Genomic DNA, 21,459 nt, shown 5'->3' on the forward strand with positions numbered 1-21,459 from the left:
CTTAAGTTCTACAATCAAAAATAAGACAACAAGATCTAAGGATTTTTGCTGTCCCTATTCAGACTGTAGTCCCGATTCGCCCCAGATGACGGTAATTAGTTCTATGTAGCCCTTTAGAGCAGGGCCGGAAATTGCTATTTTCGAAGGTTAATAACTTTTTAGCAAAAAACCCAAAAAAATAAGGTGTCTTCGGGAAAGTTTTTCCAAATTTAAAGAAGATATTAGTTCTGAAAATTGATAAGAACTGGATAGTTATTGCGCCTTCCATTGGTCAAAAACTGAAACAGTTGCTTTTCTCCATACAATTTGACGATTTTGCCCAAACTTGGTGGTCAGTGGTCAGAAAAAGCTCAAATTTTGGAACTTAGGCTAGTGATGCGTAAATCTTTGATTTCAGGGGATAGCCCCAAGTAAGCCCAGATTTGGACCATCCTAACCAATGTAATGCTAAAACTACAAGATAAATGAGATGTTACTGAATGGAACAATGTTCAAATCTGCAGCTCAATTTTTAAATATCCAAATTTTGGATCCATAATCTACAAAAACTGAGCCCGGCAATGGACAGGCAAATTACTTAGTTTGATCAATCAATTCTTGATTCTCTATCTTACAAATTATTTCTGGGAAGCGAACACACAATCATTGATTTAAGATTTTTTTAAGGTAGTTCAATTTTAAAAAAATTGGAAAAAATTTCGGGGGGGGCTGCAGCCCGGAAGCCCCCCCCCTGGCTACGGGCCTGACACTTTTTTAGTTTGTACCCCGTTGGTTGGTCAAAGTCAAACTAAAAAGTGACGAACTGTCACTTTTTACACGGCGCTCACGCACACTATCAAAACAAACGTTTGGTAGTGTGTGTGAACTCCGTGTAAAATGGGTGTCAAACTAAAAAGTGACCCCGTTAGTTTGACAAAAGTAGGTGTCAAACCATCGGGGTTTGAGTGTATTTCACTCATTTTAAAACCATTCAAGTTTTTTTTTACGTTTATTTTCCTTGACTCCGGCAAAAATCGAGAAAAGGAGGACAAACATTCAAGACATTGTCAAAACATTGGTTTTGATTGTAAAAAAACAACAGACTTCTTAGTCAAACAAAAAATGTTGGAATATAATACAAAATGTTTAAAAAAAATGTGAACTTCAAACCATAGATACTTTTATTTGAAAAAAAATCTGTTTCCAAAATCCTGCATTCATAAAATTGGGAACCAAAATCAACCTATTCAAATTGCATTATACATTTTACAAGGAATAGGAAAATCTTTCAAAAGTATCAACGACCTGTAGACCGACAAAGCCAAAAAATATGACAATGATGGAAGTCGTGTGCAAATTTATTACAGTCCAGACTCGATTATCCAAAGGTTTTTTTGAGACTTCAGATATTCGAATTACGAACAAAAAAAGATTTGTTTTTTTTTTCTTGGTTTAAACATCGAATTCGAGTTCAGTGAGCTCATTTTAATAAAATTTGGGTGATTGATTGCCTGCTTGCTAAATGCATTTTTTTTTTCAATATTTTATTAAATCTTAATCTCTTTAGAGTAGTGTAGTCGTCATATTCCAAAATAAGACGAGGATTTTTTTCGTGATTCGCGGGAATTTTTTCCAAGACTCAAAAATGGAGTCTGGACTGTACAGTACAACAACTGGATCATTCCTTATAAAAGTTTACATTCATGCTTCTTAAAACAATTGTTTACACTCAACACCCGATGGTTGGTCACTTTTTCGTTTGACACTTTTTTAGTTTGTACCCCGTTGGTTAGTCAAAGTCAGAGTCAAATTAAAAAGTGACGAACTGTCACTTTTTACACGGTGCTCACGCACACTATCAAAACAAACGTTTGGTAGTGTGTGTGAACTCCGTGTAAAAGGGGTGTCAAACTAAAAAGTGACTCCGTTCGTTTGACAACAGTTGGTGTCAAACCATCGGGGTTTGAGTGTACTTGTTTTAGCGTAAGATTTTAACAAATAAAGTTAAGTTTAATCAACAAATAAATTTAAAATTACATTTCATTTTATCATTAGCACAGTTTACATAAGTTATTCAGACTGTTTCAAAAGCTGGGAAACACAATGGCTCGCACGAGTTTATTGATCTATACCGCCGGCCGGCCGGCCAGCCAGCCAGTCCAGTTCAACTCCATTGATCATGACCAGGTCCAACTTTGTATATATGGCAATTGGTGGCGGACTCTGCGACTCTTCGAAGGCACGCGCGGCCCCAATTAATTCAATCGCCGACATATCTAATGAACTTTTTCTTCTCTCTCTATTCTTTTGCAGCTCAAGTACAAACGGCGCGTGTACAAGATGCTGAACCTGGACGAGCGCCAGCTGAAGGCGCTGCACACCCGGGCCAACCTGCGGCGCTTCCTGGAGTGCATCAACGGGGGCCAGGTGGAGAAGGTGGCCAAGATGTGCGCCAAGGGCCTCGACCCGAACTTCCACTGCCAGGAGACGGGCGAGACGCCGCTCACGATCGCCACCGGGACGAAGAAGCCGAACAAGCTGCTGATCGCGCTGGTCAACGGCGGGGCGCTGCTCGACTACCGGACACGGGACGGGGCGACCGCGCTGCACCGGGCCGTCGAGCGGGACAGTCTGGAGGCGGTCAGGTAGGTGGCGGTGGAAGAATGCATGAGTGCATTGCATATTTGTGGAGGGGGGAAATTTCCTGGTTTCAGGGAAGGAAGCGATCTACTTTGAAGATTGGAAGCAGTCTCACTTTTGTATGGTTAACTGATGTAAAATGGCTTGTTGTGACACCTGAATTTAAAAAAAAGCTCAATTTATGAATGTCGCAATGATGACTTAAATTCCAAGGTCCTTCAATTACTGAATGAAACACTTCCTCCAACAGAGAAGTAATTCCAGCAAGATTCATCGCCAATAAAACCGGATCAGAGTCCACGCGCTCTGGGCAAAGAATTCATATGTACTCGTCGCGCCGCCATATGTACCTGTTCCACACACAGAGGTTACTCGTTCTACGACAACAACCTGCCATAAAAAGCGCGAAATCAGCGTGTTTTTATAACGGTTTATGTATGTCTCAAAACACACAAATCCCTCGGTTGACAGAAAAAAGCAAAGTTGACCATTCAACTACATTTATGGCCTATCTACAATCACTTAGCTTAGAACATCTAAGTAAAGTAGTTACTTAGGAAAGTCTGCAACTTACGTTCGTCATCCACAATCAACTTAGAAAACTTGCTGGGCTGATATACGTTGCTATGCAGTTGTTTGTTTACCTTTGATATGGAAACGTCAACTTACCGTAGATTTTGAAATTTTCCAAACCAAACGTCAGTTTCTAATTTGATTACTTTTCCATTGTAGAAACTCAGATTCATTTCCATTGATTCAAATTCCTAAGCTAAGTGAAATTTTCTAAGCTAAGTGATTGTAGATAGGCCATCACTCGCACACTTGCGCAGCAAAGTGTCTAAATTGACTTCAGCACGAATTTTCTAACTGAATTTATTAACATTTTGAATGTTAGATAAATAATTGCTCCGAATACCATTAGGGGTTCCACAATTTAAACCCCTCTTTGATGGTCCACATGGTCTCGAGGGTCTATTTTGCCATCGCAGTCTTAGTAGGCTTCGCGATTTACATGTGAGAGAATGCCCCTCCACGTGGGTAGTTTCATTCATCGATTGCTCCGATCGATCTCGCGCTATAATGTATTCAAAATCTTGTCCGCTAGAGGGCTTAAAACGTGAACAAGACATGTTTTGCCCGGTGGAACACCGTCGTAGAGTATCAACAACAACAAACCCCCTTGATGGCTCGATGTTGTTGTTGTTTTGAAATCGAAAACAAAACAGCAAACCCCACAGTCGTCGAGCCGACGTCGTTAGTTTTCAATAAATTGTCGATTAATTATTCCAGTATAGTTTGCGTACATGTAGAGCTGCTCAAAGAGAGGGTGTAAAATCACCACGTCAAGGTGATGTAAGATATCACCGAGTCTCGTGGCGGGAGATTACCAATTCTAATCAAAGTAGGCTAGGCATATGGGTTCCAGTTGTCAAAGGAGAGATGGAGTAGGCAATTAAAATTGAATCCTCATTAAAATTATTTGAATTCACGTTTAAATGATGAAATGATCGTAATTTCAATATTATTATAAAATACAATTTCACTCTAATGTTGTAGAGAAAATCAATTTTATAGGAACTTTTTTTCTTTTCAATCTTGCTTTCGTAATTCAATTACTTCAAAAATATCTTTAAAAAAATGTAATAATTTTCAAAATTTTATTTGAGCTTTTTAAAACTACAGTTCAGACTTAGTTATCCAAAATTGAGATAATCAGACTCAGTTATCCTAATTTTTTATTAGGTCTCCAAAAAAATGGACAATCGAATCATTTGCCAATCTTCAGCAAAGTTGCAGGTAAAGGCTTTCTAGAATCAGTGAAAAAAATATAATTTAACCCTCTACAACCAAACCCCGCCTTTAGACGGGCTTCGATCTAAAAAATCGCCAAAAAATCGCAAAAAAATCCAACCGATTTTTGATCTTTAAAAAGCATTGGAAAGAAGAACTCTTGAAATTTTTGAAAATTTATGGGTTGAAAGTTTGACTTGCTTTAGGTGACTTTGCCAAAGTATTGAAATTGTATTTTTTTTAGGGGTCAACTTTGGCTGTGGCATTTCCTATATTTTCAGTAAAAAGAAGTATGCAGTAATTTTTGTAGTGCCCCAGACTATGCCTCTACGCTTTTTTTGCAATTTAAATGATGATGGTGAAAATGTGAAAAACATGCAAAAATTGAAAAAAGTAACTATAAAAACGTGAAAAAATTAGATAGGCAAAATGTAATTATATTAGGTGGTAGAATAGGCCAAACACTACCAAAAACAAACATAAACTGAACAAGATAAATGCAAATTGAAATACTAAGAAAAACATAAAACAAGAGAAGTCAAGTTTTTCGTAGAACAAAAGTTGCTCAAAATGACCTCCTGAACACGGGAAAAATAAACATTTTCGAAAAAAAAAATGGGCTGTAGAGGGTTAACTCAAAAATGACGAACTCCCCGTCACAGTGTCCTGATGATCGAACTCGAGCTGTCAGAGTCCCTGCGAAATATGTTGGCTGAAATATCGAGCGGTCAGTCAAAAAACAGCTAAAAATCGCATGACAAAAAACTTTTGTTGGAAAGAGATAGCACATCTGATGTAAACAAACCCGCATACTTTGAATGTGTTGGTAAATTTCTGACTAGGAAGCTTTCCTAAGAAAGACCTCATGTACGGAAAAAAAAGTGTTGCTGATTTTTAAAACCATTTTTTTGTGATTTCAATTAAAAAAAATAATTTTGGTTATTTTTTTATATGAACATAAAATTCCGTCTTTTCAGAAAATTCCAGAAAGGGCAAAAAAGCTTGGACCAAAATATTTTTCAACGAGCCTAAACATGCCAGATAAGATTATCAATGCAGAAAAAATGCATTTCAGATAGTTTTCAGTTGATTAGTCTTCTATTTTCATTAAAATTTGGTAGTTTTCGGAAAAAAGTGCCACCTGATTTTTCGATCCAATTTTCAAAAAAAAAATTTCGATGGCCGAATGTTAAAAAAATGTATTCAAAAAAAAATGTTTCAAAGGATAAAACAAACTGTTTTACTTCATTTTTTTTTGTGCTTCAGTGGAATGTTGATAAAGCTGCACCGTTTTAAAGTTAGAGCAATTTTCCGGATTTTTTTAAAAGAATAAACGCAGTTTTTCATTTTTTAATGAATAGTGCCCATGTTTGCCTATAAATTTCCTTACGATCCAAAATTTTATCATCAAGAATAACTTTTTGAACCCTTATTTTGTAATTTTTAAAATGTTGTGCTAGTTTTAAAATTTAAAAAAATATTGAAATGAGCAGAAAATTTTATAAGATTTCATTTTTTAACATTAAAAATTGGACCTTTAGTTCTAAAGGTATTGGTGATCTAAAAACGAGGGGTAATTGGGAAACACTGAGAAAATCTCATTTATCCTGTTTTTAACTTGCATGGCTACATCTCAGCAACAAAAGGCCATATCAGCAAAGTTTAGAAAAGCAAAACGTAGGAGCTGAGAAAATGCTTTTCGAAAATATATAATTTTTTTTTTCAGAGAGAGGCAAACATGGGCACTTTTCTAAATAAAAAACCGCGCACTTAAAAAAAGTTACCGGCTATAACTTGAAAACGGTGCACTTAATATATTTATTTGACAATAATTTACATTATTTACAATATTTCACATTACAAAAATAAGCTCTTTTTAGATTTTTTTGAAAAATCAATATTTTTTCAACAAAAATATATTATTTTAGGAAAGATTTTTCGCAATTTTGCAAATTTTCTGAAATGATGGCATTTTATGCCCCCTAAAACATATCAAAAAGTTTTTCGAAATCATAGTTAGCTACTTTGCCGATGATAAAGATCAAAAATTCATTTAAAAGTTACAGATTTTTGAATTTTCACATGCCATTTTTATATGGGCAACTGCCAAATTTGTATTGAAAATGATATAGTCAAAATTGTGATACAAAATAGCTTCTTTGGACAAACAAAAGGCACCCAAAAAGTTCCAGCAGGTTAAAAAATACACATATTAAATTAAAATTTTGATAATGTTAAATGCATTTTGTGATAATTTTTACTTGAAAGTTCCAAAATCAGCCTTTGAAATTATCTCCCTCGACCTCGGCCAAAACTTAATTAAAATTTGAAAAATTAATATTAATAAATTTGTGAAAATATTTTGCAAACCAAAAGGAATCTCTTCTGTTGGAACAAGTTATTTAAAAAAAACTTTAAAATAACATGTTAATTAATTATTTAAAAAAAAACTATATCGTCGCTGTCGTGCTAACCAGTTGCACGTCATTTTGGGCCAAATTTAGTTAAGAATACCATTTTGTGCAGCTCTCAATGCCTTACTTTTTGACCTTCACAGATCCCCGAAATTCGATTTCAATCCTGAGATATTCAATAAAAACTAAAAAAAAATCCGTGGATTGTTGTCACTTTTCATATCAAAATGTGCTATCTTGACACACCCTGAACGTTGATGTAAGTGCGACAATTGGCCAAAGGGATTTCAGGTCAGAACGCGTTTGACCCAAGTACGAGCTCGACAACTGTAAACATTTGTAATTATGATTCGGGACTCCAGCAACCAAATTTCAGGACAATGAACAGAATGGTCAACCAAACAAAACGTGTTTGTTATGGTTTACATTGTGTGCGCTAGGTCAAACATTGAAATGCGTTTATCTTGGAACGTCAAAAAGAGACGTGCGACAAGTTAGCACTACAGCGTCGATATGCTGATTCCTTAAAATTCTAATATTATTGAGTTTTATTCCAAAATACGATGAAAGTATGACAAATTCTTTAAGAAGCTAAACCAACGTAATTTTCCTCTTTTTGATTTTGATAATAAACATATAAATCTAATACAAAGTTATAATCTAATTGTAATGTACTAAAATTTGCTTTTGTTTTCCTTCACAGCACCCTCCTGGAGCTGGGCGCCTCCCCCAACTACCGGGACACGAAGGGCCTGACGCCGGTCTACCTGTCGGTGACGCGCAAAACCGAACCCAAGATCTGCGAGGCGCTGCTGCACGACCACGCCACGCTCGGCATCCAAGACAGCCAGGGCTGGCAGGAGGTGCACCAGGTAAGGGGTTTGACAACTTAGTAGTGGTTAGTGGTGTCAAGGATTGCTGCGAGCAGTTTTTTTTTGTAGAAGTTTGAAAGGTGTTTGTCAATTTTTAGTTGGTTTCTTATTTTGGGAGAAGTATTAATCGAGTAGTAATCGAGTATTGTAGTTTGCTCTAGTCTTTCTTTCTTCTCCTTTAGGAAAAAAGAGATTTTCAGTTAACTGTTGGCAGCTCGCGAGATTTCCGGTGAAACCAAAATCTGAACGATTTTTTTCTTCTCAAATGTAATAAATGATCTAATGATTCTCTTTTTTCTCTTCTCTTTTTCTCTTTTTCTCTTTTGTACTATCCTCAAACAAAAAAAAACCTTCCAAATTCCAAATATTTTTTAACCTATATTCCTTCACTATATACTCATTACACACAAAACTAAACCTGAACAAAACCTGACCTAAATTGTACCCATTCGCCCGAAAAAAAACAATGCAAAACACAAACAATTTCACACACAAACACTCCAATACCCCACCCCACCTTCGGACAACAACAACCAACAACATTTTTGTAGGCTTGTCGGAACGGGTTAGTGCATCACCTAGAGCACTTGCTGTTCTACGGTGCGGATATGGATGGGCAGAACGCTTCCGGCAATACGCCGCTGCATGTTTGCGCTGTTAACAATCAGGAGGCTTGCGCTAGAATGCTTCTCTTTCGCGGTGCCAACCGGGGCGCACTAAACTATGCCAATCAGACACCGTACCAGGTAGTATTCCTTTCCTTCATTCTTATTTATTTATTTATTTTTATGTTATTAGTTTTAAATCACCAACCACCAGTGTTTTATTTGTCTTTTATTTTCCCCCATCCTAAGTTTCACACATTTTCCACTTCATTTGTCGTGAAAACAATGCAATTGTTAGGTTGTCTCAGCAAATTTTGCGCTCCCCTCCACTTGCAGCGAATGTGTCACACTTTTTTGCAATTTTTTGCCATCTAGTCGGGGTAAAGTTACCCCACATATTTTCCGTTTAGTTTAATATGAGCAAAAACAAACAGAGTCCCCCCACTCGACTGACTATTTCCGGACGACTTGAGTAGGCTAGATCCAAACTAAAATTTAACATTACAATTAAAAAGAATAAACGCATGGGAATCTCTTTAGAATTTCAAATAAAATTAAGTACATAATAAAATGTAGAAGCCCTTAACGAATTTCACATAAGAGACCATAATATTCAATTCCTAAGTTAGTTTAATCTATGTTGAACAAAATGGACTTAAAAAGGAGAACTTACCATGACTAATGACTAAAGTTCAATTAACAACATTTAACAACTGAAGTCAAACAAGGAGTCGAGACTAACTTAGGGAAGAATTGTTGACCAAACTAAACAAAAATTCCTAAATCTTTCAGAAATATCCCTGAAATCTTTAATTTAGGGCAATTCACAAACCACATGGACGAACCATGGAATTGGAAATACGAGTTGAGGAGGGACACATATTAAGAATTAGACCCCAACATAATGTCTACGTGGTTTGTGGATGACCCATTTCCATTTTCGTGTAAAACAGGTCAAAATATGTTTAATAAATTTTGGGATGAAAATAAATTTAAAAAAAATCATATCGATTTGCAAATTATAATATATAATTAATATTGATCGACTTTAACAAAATATGGTTAAATTTTAGCAAAACTTTGTTGAAGCCTTTTCACAATAATATTGTCTTTTAATCTAAAAGTAACAAAGTAAAACATGACAGTGTTGCCAGGTGTGCAAAATGTTATTAGAAAGGTCAGTTATCTAACCAATTATTTGAAAAGTAATTTGAAATTAACAACATTTGAGAAAGTTCAATTAATTATAAAATTATGTATAAGTTCATGTATTTTTGTTTATTTTCGTTAAAAGTACAAATTGATATTTTTAAAACCGATTTTTTTCCAAAAATATTTTCTGTTATTTTGATTTAACAATTATAATAACAGAACAAATAAAAATCCAAAACAATACGGTTTTATTAAAATTAAATTAAGTTAACATTAAATTTAATTGACAGGAAAAAATCATCTTGCAATTTTAATAAATGATTGTAATAAATGATTAGTCACGGATGTTCGTCAAAAAGTCAATGTGCATAACGTTGAAAGGACAAATGGTTGAATGCCAAAAGGTTTCAACAAAAACAACAAAATGTTAAAAATGGTCAAAAAGGTCGAAGGATGTCAAAAGTTTCCTTTTTAAAACTTGTGTGAGTTTTCCATTATTTTAAATCGTCAGCTGTTCCTAAAATAATTTTAATGGGAAAAAGTCTGGCCTCCTTTATTTAAAAAACATTTTTTTCCTTCCAAAAAATTTATCCTTTTCTTTGTAAAATGTTTGAAGGGGGTTATCCTGTCTTTCAAACATTACGAAGCAGGCATTTTTGGCTTTGATGCTTACTGATAATTTGTGAAAACAAAAATTATTGTTGTTGTGGTTTTCAATTTAAAATAACATGTTGAATTGAGAAAAAAATTCGATCAATTTAAATTGAAATCTACACAGAAAAAAATATATGAATTTACTCGACACGAAAAAATTAATTATGTACATGTAAACACAGTTGATGTAAACTTGTGATTCGACGTAAACGGTTGAATCACACGTAATATCATGTTTTTACGTATAATTTGTTGCAAATTTACATCAAATTACACTTAAATTTGAATGTGTTATGACGTGCAAAAATAAATGATATAACATTCGGAAATATTTTTTTGTGTGTAATTTTTGTTAATGCCTTGGTTTAAAAATACTTAAAACATGACTGTTATTATAATATTGCCAAAAAACTGGCAAAATATTGGGAAGTTTGATGAAAATATTTTTTTTCTTGAAAATATTTTTAATAACCTTTAATATAAATATCTAACTTGATATCTAACGTTATTCAACTAGAATTCACTTACAATCTCATGAACAATTTAAATGATTGTTATCCTATTGAATATTTAAATGATTTTGTTATAATTGAAATACGTGTAAAAAAGGAACAAATGCTGTTAAAAAATATATAAAACAAACATACTCTATTAAACCTCGTAAGGGTGAAGGGAAGGCAGTAAACGAAAAACCTAATTTAAAAAAAAAATCAACTGATTTTTTTAAACATTCCACAAACTTTTGTGAAATGGTAAAAAATAGATTTTGGGTATTTCTATCAATAGAGTCTAAAATATTATCAATATAATCAAATGATTTATCAAAATTTCTCATTTTTTCTATCAATTAATTTAGAAAATATAAAAAAGCATAATTTCAGGCAATTTTGATTGGAATATTTTACTTCTGAGTGTTTTTTCTTCAATTAGGCCGTTGCAAATATTTTTCTGAGTTTATAACGATGACAGTTGTAACATTAAATGATTTGAAAGATACTTAAATTTAAAGCGAAAAATGAATATTCGATAGTTTTTAATCAAGAAGTGGCCTTAAATTTCTTTAAAATGCAAATCTTTTTTGAAAAAAATGTGTTGGTGACTTTTGAACTTTTCTGGCGACATTTACTTTAAAAATATCTGTAAAGGCCTAATTTCTTTTCATGAATAAAACTCAAAATTTGGATTCCTGTGATTTTAAATTTTTGTTTGGAAATTGTTTTGAATTTGTTTTTTTTTAATTATTTAAGACAGAAGCTTTAAAAAAATGTTGCTGATTTTTGAAAATCAAACAGATCATTTGATGTACTTTTGAAATTATTTGTAACGCCCTAACTTATTTTCAAAAAAATGACAAAATTTGGATGAATTTAAATTGTAACTTAAATTTAAAAATTTTCATTCGAATAATGATTTTGATTTCACTTATTATAATACGCAGGTTCTTTTTTATTTGTTTCTTTTTTTTCTTCATTTAAAATTAAAGGAGAATTCTTTTATTACGTAACGGGAGAGGGGGCTCGAAGACTGTTTACGGTTTTTACATTTTATACAATATTTGTTTGGAATTTTTTGTCTCAAGGGGGGAAGAGGGTTAAAAAACGAAATTTTAATATTACGAAATAAAACAAACGCTAACTATAACACTTTACGTAAAACCAATTATGTGTACATAATGCAGTGTTGTTTTTTTTTCTTGAATAATTTTTGTTTTAGTTTGTATTTTTTTTTCCTATTTGTATAGTTATTCTAAATTTGAAGGGAAATTTGCATTAATTTACAATGATAAATTCAATGCTTATGATATTAGGTTACATCATTTATATCATAACTTTTTTAAGATATTATTCAAGCAAATTTATTCATTGTAAATAAAACTCTCTTAAAAATTTCTTCCTGAAAATTTGAAGAAAAAAAACATGTAAAAACTTAATTTTGTGTGCCGTTTTTCCTGTTTGTATTATATATTTATCTCAACTTTCCCTACCAACTTCTTCCCGACGTCGACACACAAACTCAAACTGCGTCGCGGAAAGAAGTCATGACCGCGCGAGCGGCGCGACACTGCTCTCATCACTCCATTGACAGTTATGAGCTTGCTCGCGTTCGCCAGAGCGCTCTTTTACGTCCAAACGAGTGCGTGTGTGTACATTTTAAAGTCGCCGATCATTTGTCTTGGCTCCATGTTCGACATTTCGAGGACATATGGAGTGTGTCGTGGGACATCGCAGGCAGAGAACATACCCTATTTTGTGAAACACCACTGGGTGGGGGCGCGCAACAGCGCTAGGGGGGGGGGGGTGTGGGGGGGGGGGGGAGGGGGGGGGGGGAAAGATATGGTGTTAGATAAAAGTCAGTGTGTAATATGAGTAAGAGCGATGGATAGTATTGGTAAGAATGGGTAGGGTATGATGAGGTGAGGTAGGATTAGGAGTGAGTGTGGGAAGTGGGTGGTGAGAGATATATATGGGAGGGAAGGATTGGGAAGGGAATGTTGGAAATTGCACGTATGAGTCATGTTATAAGCAAGAGACGGTATGATGTCGGTAGGTTTGTAGGTGGGCAGACTGTACGAGTAAGGTTAACATAGTGAGGATTAAGAATGGGTAGGGATCTGTCGAAGCCGAGAGTTTTTGGTAGGGATGGTTTCGGGGTGGGAAGCAGAAGAGTGAAGGGAGGGGGATAGGTGGGGGTTGTGATGGGGTGGCGGGCGAAATTAGTAATACTATTTTGTTTATATACATAGTGATAGTTTTAAATAAGAAGGCGACGAGGACAGAGAGATAAAACACAATCGAGCCGAGACGGGAAATGCCATTGTGGGTAAACTGGATGGCATGGTCCTGGTTTGGAATGAAATAATACGGGGGGGGATGATGGGGGTTTATTGTTGGAGAGAGATTAGTTTCTCTCTCACTCATGTTTTTTTTCTTTGTGTGTTTCATTCCGAGTTTTCAATCTCTTTTTTGTTTCGAATAGCAAATAATTTTTCGCTCTCGTTTTTCTCGCTGTTTAATTTCAATCTCATCATCTTCCTGCTCGCATCATCATAATCTTTAGGCAACAAAAAAAAAAGAATATGTTTGTATTTTCATCATCTTGGTTATGTTTTAGCAATTTCTCCATAAACATCGTCACAGAAACGCAACTCGATTTCTCAAATTTGCCGTAAACTTTTTCTGACGTTTACGGCAAACGTCAAAAATCGGGTATGTTTGTTTTTAAACTTTTCATGCATTTGCAATCAATTTTAGCGTTTTAATTTTTTTGTTTTTTTATTGCGCCAGAAACTAGATGTGCCGTTAATTATTGCTCGTTTCTCTCTCTCTCTCTAAAAATATGTTGTTTTGTTCAATCTGTCATGCAAATGTCACTCTTAAACACATTTCAATCACATCATCAGCACAAACAAAAAAAGTATGAAAAAAAAACAAGATTAAATGTTATGATTCTTGACGTTCTTTGAACTTTACAAAATACCTCTAGAATCATCAAGTTGAAATAAGTTGTCAATTTGGTGACATCACGTTTCACCTTAATGTTTGTTTATTTACTTCTTTATACTCATAGACTCACTACCGTTTGAATATTCACCTCAATATTGTCAAAAAAACAGCTGTCATTCGTTTATTTTATTTTTGACATTTTTAAAATTCATCGCACATCCATGACTGCTTCACATTCTTTCTTGCGTGTTATAAATGTTTTAGCTACGTGTTATTCATAGAACATTAAATTTTTTGATAAAAGCCTTAAAAATACTTTAAGAGTAATAACAAAAAGGTTTGAAATATCTCTCATTTACTTTCCAAAACTAGAATTTTTGTTTTTTGTTTACATTTGCTTTCATCTGCAACACTCTCGAAATAGAATCGCGGTTTTGTGTCGGATTTGCAAATTTCAAGACACTCTCGTAAAAGTTAGCTAATTAGTCACATTTTTTAAACACATACGCCCATACAAAACACATTTTGCACTTTCGAACAACTCAGCACAATAAGAAAAACACTCTCATTCGATGGATCGATGTTTGTTGACTTTGTTAATCCTTTGAGCATTAGCTGCTTGTCTAGCCGCTCTCTCTCTTTATATCTGTCTCGTTCTAGCAAAATTAGTTTAGTAGGTTTTTAAATGTTTTTATTAACTTTGTGATACCAACAAAAAAGCAGACTGGAAGGTAATTATTCTAAAGAGTTTTGAAAATCCTGATAGACCCTTTCAAAAACGCATTCGCCTATGACAGCTTACAGTGCTGCCATCTAGTCAGAAAATTAGCAGTTTAACAAATATTTCATCTTGGTCACGTCAGTTATATTAAATTTGCATTAATTTGCTTGATTTGTTGACTTTAGCAACATTCAAAGCTTTAAAAGAACTCTTCTACAACTTCAAAATCCAATCAAATTTGACAGCAGGCAGCGTTGCCTGCTTCGGCGAACCCTTTTGTCTCGTCCCAGACAATTCCGTCCTCAATATCAACCGTGAATGTGTCCCATTCAAGACTTCGGGACCCATTTATGGATTATTTTTTGTGTGCTCCTTTCAGAGGTTTTTTTTCTACGTCCATACGCTCCAAGAAACAATACTTGCGCGAATAAAAGGAGTACGTGGTGAAAAAAAAAAAACACACGCCAAACAAAAGAAGGGGAGCACTTTTTTGTCACTGAAAAAAGAGTGCCTCTTGAGGCGTGAGTGTATACATGTTTAATTAGGGAATGCCTCCAGGAGAGGAAATATAATGAGCACTCTCCTGTTGAAAGGGGGTTTTCTTTTCGGAAATTGCACAGGAACCAACTTGAAACGTGTCAAGACCTGCGTGTGGTTGGTTTCGAGAGGGGAAAAGCTCATTGACGAACGAGAATTGATTTAAGGTTGCGATTTCGTTCAGTGCAGGAAGAAATTTGAACTGCCATAATGGTGGCGCGTTTTATGGCACAGTTCTGTCAAACTGTCTTTGTGACCAGCTAAATTATTTACAAACTAAACAAAACAACTTCCGTTCGTTAGAGCCCCTTTTGAATCGAAGTAGGCTCTTGACATTCCAGTAGCTATCCAGTAGTTTAAGTAGGCTATCACCGCAAGATAATCCCTTTGTAAATAATGCAATCCAGTTTATAAATAAAGTCTGCAAGATCAGCAAAGCAAACTTCATCGTTCTGGGCTAGACGCGGTTAGGGTGATTCAGGATTGATAATTATTTGTTAATTGAGCTATGCTTTGACTTAATAATTTCATTCAAAAAATATAAATTTATCTTGTTGTTTTAAAATATCGTAAATATCTATTCAATTTCGTGCCTAAACGAAAATTGGACATCACCCTAAAAATGTACACTTTGTTTACAAAAGCAAAAAGTAAAAGTGGTCATCGGTTGACCACCCACTTGATGGATAGGATCAACATCCGATAATGCTGAGGGAGGCCACTGTGAATCATTTGACTTAATCCGCATCACTTGATTGATTAGGTAACCGTATCTATCAAACGTTTTAAAAAACAATGGATTTATTATGACTACGATGGATGAGCAATATGGGCTGAAATTGTTTGGTCTGCGAATTTTATTTATTGAAAATGGTAAACGTCACTTTATCAGCGTTGTCAAACATGCGTTTGCAAAAGTCAACAAACTTCAGACTTGCCGCGTCACAGTTGTAAACAAATCAACCGTCATTGACATTCCAGGCCCCCATTTGTGTCACCAATCGAGCCTTATAAATCTCGCAATTTTCGCAATAAACACACACTGCGGCTATGAAGCACGATAACGCGCGGCCAAACTCACCGCCAAAGAATTTGACCACATCAAGCACTTGCGCGCGGCGCCTCCTTTGATGACGGTCACTTTTGACACGTGCCGCGCGAGGTACACTTGCGTGACGTGACGCCATTTTTTTCTTATCGAGATTCGCAGTGATTGAATTCGTCACAGTGATTCTTTTTTTGTTGTGGGAGTCTTCAAATTGATATTTAAAATTATCTAAATTAAAAGTGTCACGCCCCTCGGTAACCCGCGCGAAGCTGTCAAATTGACAGTAGCACGATTCTTGTAATTCCATCCAACGATTTCCAGCAAATTGGACCTTCTCCTACATTTAAAGGGTGTCAACAACGATCCGTAACCCGCACAGCTCACCCCCACACGTATCTTATCGCACTCGTAAGTAGAAATTTAAACATTTAACGACGCACCCTGCTCTGCAAATTTCATCGACACCCACTATCGAGCGGTTAGTAGTCGGCCAGAAGTGATAGAGTTCGCATATTTATTGCCAATCGCGCGAAAAGTTTACAGTTTGTGTCACACGCCGCGCAATGACAGTTGGTAAATAAAATTACTAGTTTTTAGGGCTTTTGCAATTTCATTACGCTTCGGCGAACCCCCCAAAATACTTCCGAGGGGGGTCATCAAATCACCAGCTGTCACTTTAGTGACAGCAGTCACGTACAAGCTTGAACCACCTCCACCACCATAACGAGAGCAACCTTTTTTTTTGTTGTTGCCATAAAAATTGTGATGATACAGCAGAGATGATGAAATTGACAGGTCCGCGCCATTATGGCACGCAAAACAAATGTAAAAAGAAACAATGCCTCCCCCCCTTCTTTAGTTCCGTTCCGCGGTCCACCCCGGTACAATCCGCGGCGCCGGTCCGGCCTCGGCTGGGGCTCGACGCTGTCTCGCATTTACGGCGGTCCGCCGTCGCCCTGCCCGTCCGAGCATCCGTTCAGCTCGGCCAGCTCCAGCCTGTCGGAGGGCTCGTCCAGCCACCGGAGCCACGAGGATGACATTAGCATCGTGACAGGTAAGTCGAGTTTTTGTTTATGTTTTTTGTTGTCATGATAGAGAAAACAGGTGAATTTTATAGCAAGATTTTGCATTTATTATGATCGTGTTAAAGATAATAGTTAATTATTTTTCCTAGTGCATGAGATGTTATTTCGTTAAATTTTCTCTGTCTACTAACAAAGCTGCATAGCTGTGAATGTGTCTCTAACAAAATCATGTTATTGTTTTGAATACTTTGACACACTTCCTCTACACAAGTTTATTCCCTCTTTGAAGTGCAGTGGCATGCCGAAGGAAAAATTATTATTTTCGGATCAAAGATTTATTTAGCAACAAACTCTGAAACAAATTTAAAATTTCAAAAACATCAGATCAAATATTTATAGCAACAGTGTCGTGCCCCTCGCCACAGCGAGCCTTGTCAAAATGAAAGTAAATTTTAGTTTGACAGTTGCCGAAAACGATCTACACGCAAATGCAATATCAATAAGGTTTCGTCAAAATTAAACTTACTCAACAATGATTTTCGAAAATTTTATTGTTTCAGGATTTTAAGGCACAGTAAAATATCACAAAAAGTTATTTTAAAAACATTTTATTGAAAATTAAGCATCATCAACACCTTAATCTACCGACAAAAGCTCTTAATTCCGCCAAAAAGTCCAATGATCGCAACCGCTCCCACCACGTGCCTCCAATGAAGCGCCGTCTCCTTGATCCCTTCCACGTACAGATGACCGACGTCGTTCCGGCGGATCATCTCGGTCAGATAGTCCACGACGTCCCCCTCCTTCTGCAGCAACTTCCGCCGAGTTCCGTCCTCTTCAAAACAGTACAGCTGCAGTTCGCGATAACGCTCAACTTCCGGAAAGCGTTCCGCGATTTCGCCCAGAATCGAGGCCTCGAACTGCTGCGGCAACAGACGGGTCGCCGCGGAACCGGGATACAGGACGATGCTCCGGGAGTGGGATCGGTTTGGCCGTACGAGGGTCACGTTCAACGAGTGGACGTAGGGCTTGCTGGCCTCCTGGCGGCTCCGGTGGTACTTTTGGGACACCTTAAGCAGTTCCATTGTGCTGGTTGAGTCTGGTGTTGTCGACGTTGAGTTGAGGTTTTACGTTTTCAACAAGGTTTTTAAATGCTGATTTGATGTTACCTGATATTGGTCTACCTTGAGACAAAGTTTTCGAACATTTTGACAGTTGTTTACCTGCTTCATTCCGACCTTGGGACGGGGGACTTTCTTTTCAAGTTTTAAAACAATAACTCTTTGCAGTTCTTACGCTTTATTTAATCAATTTCTCTTTGATTGTGTTGCACTTTCCAGATCTCCAAGCTTAACCCTGTCGGGAAATTTTCGCTGGTTTTGGCTGGCTGGTTTCAGTGTTGCGGCGGAAGCAAATAACTGGCGGCTTCGCTGGGCCCTTTCCGTTTGCGGCATCCTTGTACAGCAAGCGAACTAAACCCTTAAGCTGTTTCGTATTCCTGATCTCAATGTCATGTCCATCGTAATCGGTCCAGTAGACGCGTAGATCGACCCAGGTTCCCACTTCTGGTACGATTGATACAACTAATTCCTTCATTTCGGAATAATCCATGTACCAGAAACTTCGAATATAGTGCATATGAATGCAAGTCTGATTATCGGTCTTATAATCTTTAATCACTGTTATTTTGAATATGTAATCTTCGTCGTCTTTAACGTTTTTTGAAGACACCATCATTTTGACCTGCTTTGCTTGTTTTCCGATGGCTTCAAATATAACTGGAATCTATGAGTTTGACGTTTGATGAGGGTTGCTATACGCTTATTCAAAATCACTCAGTTTTCGTCAAGACTGAACATACTCAAAAATGAGTAGAGGTCATCTGTCAGATTTGAGTGAACATTGTAAAAAAAATCGAGGAGAGTTTTTGGAAAAATATTATTTTCCATTTAATGTACTCCAAAAATTTTCATCACACAAACACAAAAATTATTATCACACAAACCTGATTTTGACAAACTTTACCCTCATTATTTTTTTTATTATTGAAGAATCCGACGACGTTTTGTTCTGCTCGGTTCGCTGTTGTTCAACCAGTGTGACAGCTCCGATACAGTTTAACCCGAGGTTTAACAAGTTAAGTTTTTGAAGTAAAAATTCATATTCAGCTTTTTATTGTTTTGATTTTAATTTTTAACGATATTTTTTTGATAATTTGAAGAAATGATTAAACGTAATGTAAAAGTGTTCAAATATCTTCCTTCTTCTCGTCTGACCAAAATATTGACCGTAAAAACGCTTTTTAGCATTATTTTTGTAATCTTTGGAAAAATGCTGAGAATACTGTGAATTTAAATTTGTGAATTAAAATAGTTTGAAAATTTCACAAAAACAAGCCTAATGCAGTGACCTCAAATTTAAATCATTAAATTTGTCCATTTTTCGATCCTCACCACAGTTCTGACCATGCGCGCTTACGCAAGCATAAATAATTTTACCCGTCGACTCGCGTTGCGCGACAAATAATTAAGCTTATGTACAGGTGTGGATCATGAGTCATCCTCACCTGAAAAGCCCTTTATTAAATTTCGCCAATTGTTAGGCAATCAAAAAAATGGTTAAGCTTTCAATTATGAATGTGCGATGTTATTACACAGGGGAAATTGAGGGTGTGGCTTAACCAAATTCATTGGCATGTTTGTTCAATGGAGAATTCGACCTTCTCATTATTGACCAACATTTTGGAGAATGTTTTAGGAACATAATTTTGATATTCCAATAACATAATTTAAAGTTTCACGACAATGGTTCGAACCCATGACTTCCGATTTTGAGGTGTACTCACTACACCATACGGAAAGTCATGAAGAATTGCAGAGGTCTGCATAATTTAATTCATGAGGTTCATCGATGCTTCTCATCGAAACGGACCACTTTTAGTAGAACAAAATTTAGTAGAGTTTTCGGGGACTGACTATAAAAACCCCAAAATTCTTGAGGAGGGCAGTTAGTTCGAGTTAGTTCCAGTTAGTTCCAGTCAGTTCCAGCCAGTTCAAGACCAGTCCAGTTCCAGATCCTGAAGAAGCCCCAGACCAGCCGGACCCGCCAGCAGCCACCAGTAGCAGAGGCCCCAGTCCAGCCGGACTTAGCGGTGGAGGCCGCAGTCCGCCGGGACTTAGCCGCTGTGAAGAGTCCGCCGGGACTTAGCCACCGGGAAGAGTCCGCCGGGACTTAGCCGCCGCGAAGAGTCCGCCGGGACTTAGCCGCCGTGGAGTCAACCAGGGACGTAGCAGATTTCGGGTCTGGCATGGCTCGGCGCAGAGGTCTGGAGGACAAGTCTGGCTTCAACATAGAGAACTGGCTTGACGAAGATCTTAATGCAAAGTGATGTGATCGTGCGCGTAAAAAAGTTAAGAGTGTTACCGCAAAAATGTAATCTTTAAAAAAGTGTAATATACAAATAAGTGAAGTTTACTGATCTGTTTTGACTCTGCAAGTAAATATCACAAAAATCCTGAAAGCCTAAACCGCTCGGGCCGTTCAGGTGGTGACTAGCGGAAAGCAACGCTGTGTGTGTTTGGACACGCCATTATGATTGGACAAAACCGAGAGTTGAAAATGTGACTATGTGTGAAAGTTAATGAACAAAATGATTTCGCGAAGTAACAAACAGTTAAAATAGTGTAAAAAAACGTTAAATTGAAGAAAATGTTATGTGAGGAGTTCTAAGATGGAAGCAAATGTGCAGCAGTACGAGATGGAACCAAAACGAGATCGACCAATGGCAGAAGCATCGAAAATTTCGAAACCGGCCAACGATGGACAGCATTAGGGATTCAACAATGACGAGATCATCTGGACCAACTGGAGACGAAAATCAACCACATCGGACACCCAAGAAGACGACCATGGAAATCTGGCAGTTTAGGGTGAGTAAACAAAAGTTATACCGAAATTTGATGTAAATAGTTAAAAACACGCTTAAAAGGGTGCACAGCAACCAAGGAAGTTGTTGTCTTCTTATGCCAAAATTGACAAACTTACGGACCCAATCCTGCACAAATCTGATTGTAAAAACAGGCAAATTTTGTTGTAAATCACTTAGTAGACAGTACTTTAGGGGATGAATAAAACATTATATCGATAGTTCCCGTAGTTTCGAAAATACTAAAATATCTGTAACAAAAATCTTGGTGCAAAAGCTCTTGTTGATGTGCACCGTTAAAGATGGCGAATTTGGAGATGACGGATTTAATCCAGCTTATTCCAGAATTTGATGGGTCATTAGACTCACTGGAGCAATTTTTAATATTAATAGATTATTATGCTGATCAAATTCCTGAAGGCGAAGATCAGAGTAAATTTTTAAATATTGTTTTTATGAAACTAAAATTTAAAGCAGCAGCACGTATTAACCGAATTTATGCAAGCACTTGGGAAGAAACCAAGGCAAATTTAATTAGAGAGTTTGGTATCAAAACTACTTTTGGTAGTATAATTGAACAAATTGAAACTCTGAAACAAGGACGGGATGAATCATTTAAATCATATGCAGGAAGAGTTCTTGACATAAAATAC

General features: G+C 36.5%; 2 protein-coding genes across 4 annotated transcripts in view; both read left to right on the forward strand.

Annotated features, from left to right (window-relative positions):
• Positions 1-8,691, forward strand: part of LOC120426615 (protein shank-like) — a 216,040-nt gene extending 207,349 nt beyond the window's left edge. For both annotated transcript variants that reach the window (XM_052707598.1, XM_052707599.1), the window contains 3 exons: positions 2,293-2,624; positions 7,528-7,696; positions 8,248-8,691. In XM_052707598.1, the coding sequence (XP_052563558.1) occupies positions 2,293-2,624; positions 7,528-7,696; positions 8,248-8,676 (930 nt within the window). In that variant the 3' untranslated portion in view covers positions 8,677-8,691. The remainder of the gene's footprint in view (positions 1-2,292; positions 2,625-7,527; positions 7,697-8,247) is intronic.
• Positions 8,692-16,313: 7,622 nt separating this feature from the next.
• The window catches only part of LOC120426621 (SH3 and multiple ankyrin repeat domains protein 2-like), a 55,871-nt gene continuing 50,725 nt past the window's right edge, over positions 16,314-21,459 (forward strand). The window contains exons 1-2 of one of the 2 annotated variants that reach the window (XM_039591414.2): positions 16,314-16,429; positions 16,716-16,910. In XM_039591414.2, coding sequence (XP_039447348.1) covers positions 16,420-16,429; positions 16,716-16,910 — 205 coding nt within the window. In that variant the 5' untranslated portion in view covers positions 16,314-16,419. Of the gene's footprint in view, positions 16,430-16,620; positions 16,652-16,715; positions 16,911-21,459 lie in introns of those variants that run through there. The other variant, XM_039591413.2, reaches the window with a different exon arrangement.

Source organism: Culex pipiens, chromosome 2, assembly GCF_016801865.2.
Source record: "Culex pipiens pallens isolate TS chromosome 2, TS_CPP_V2, whole genome shotgun sequence".
Taxonomy (NCBI): domain Eukaryota; kingdom Metazoa; phylum Arthropoda; class Insecta; order Diptera; family Culicidae; genus Culex; species Culex pipiens.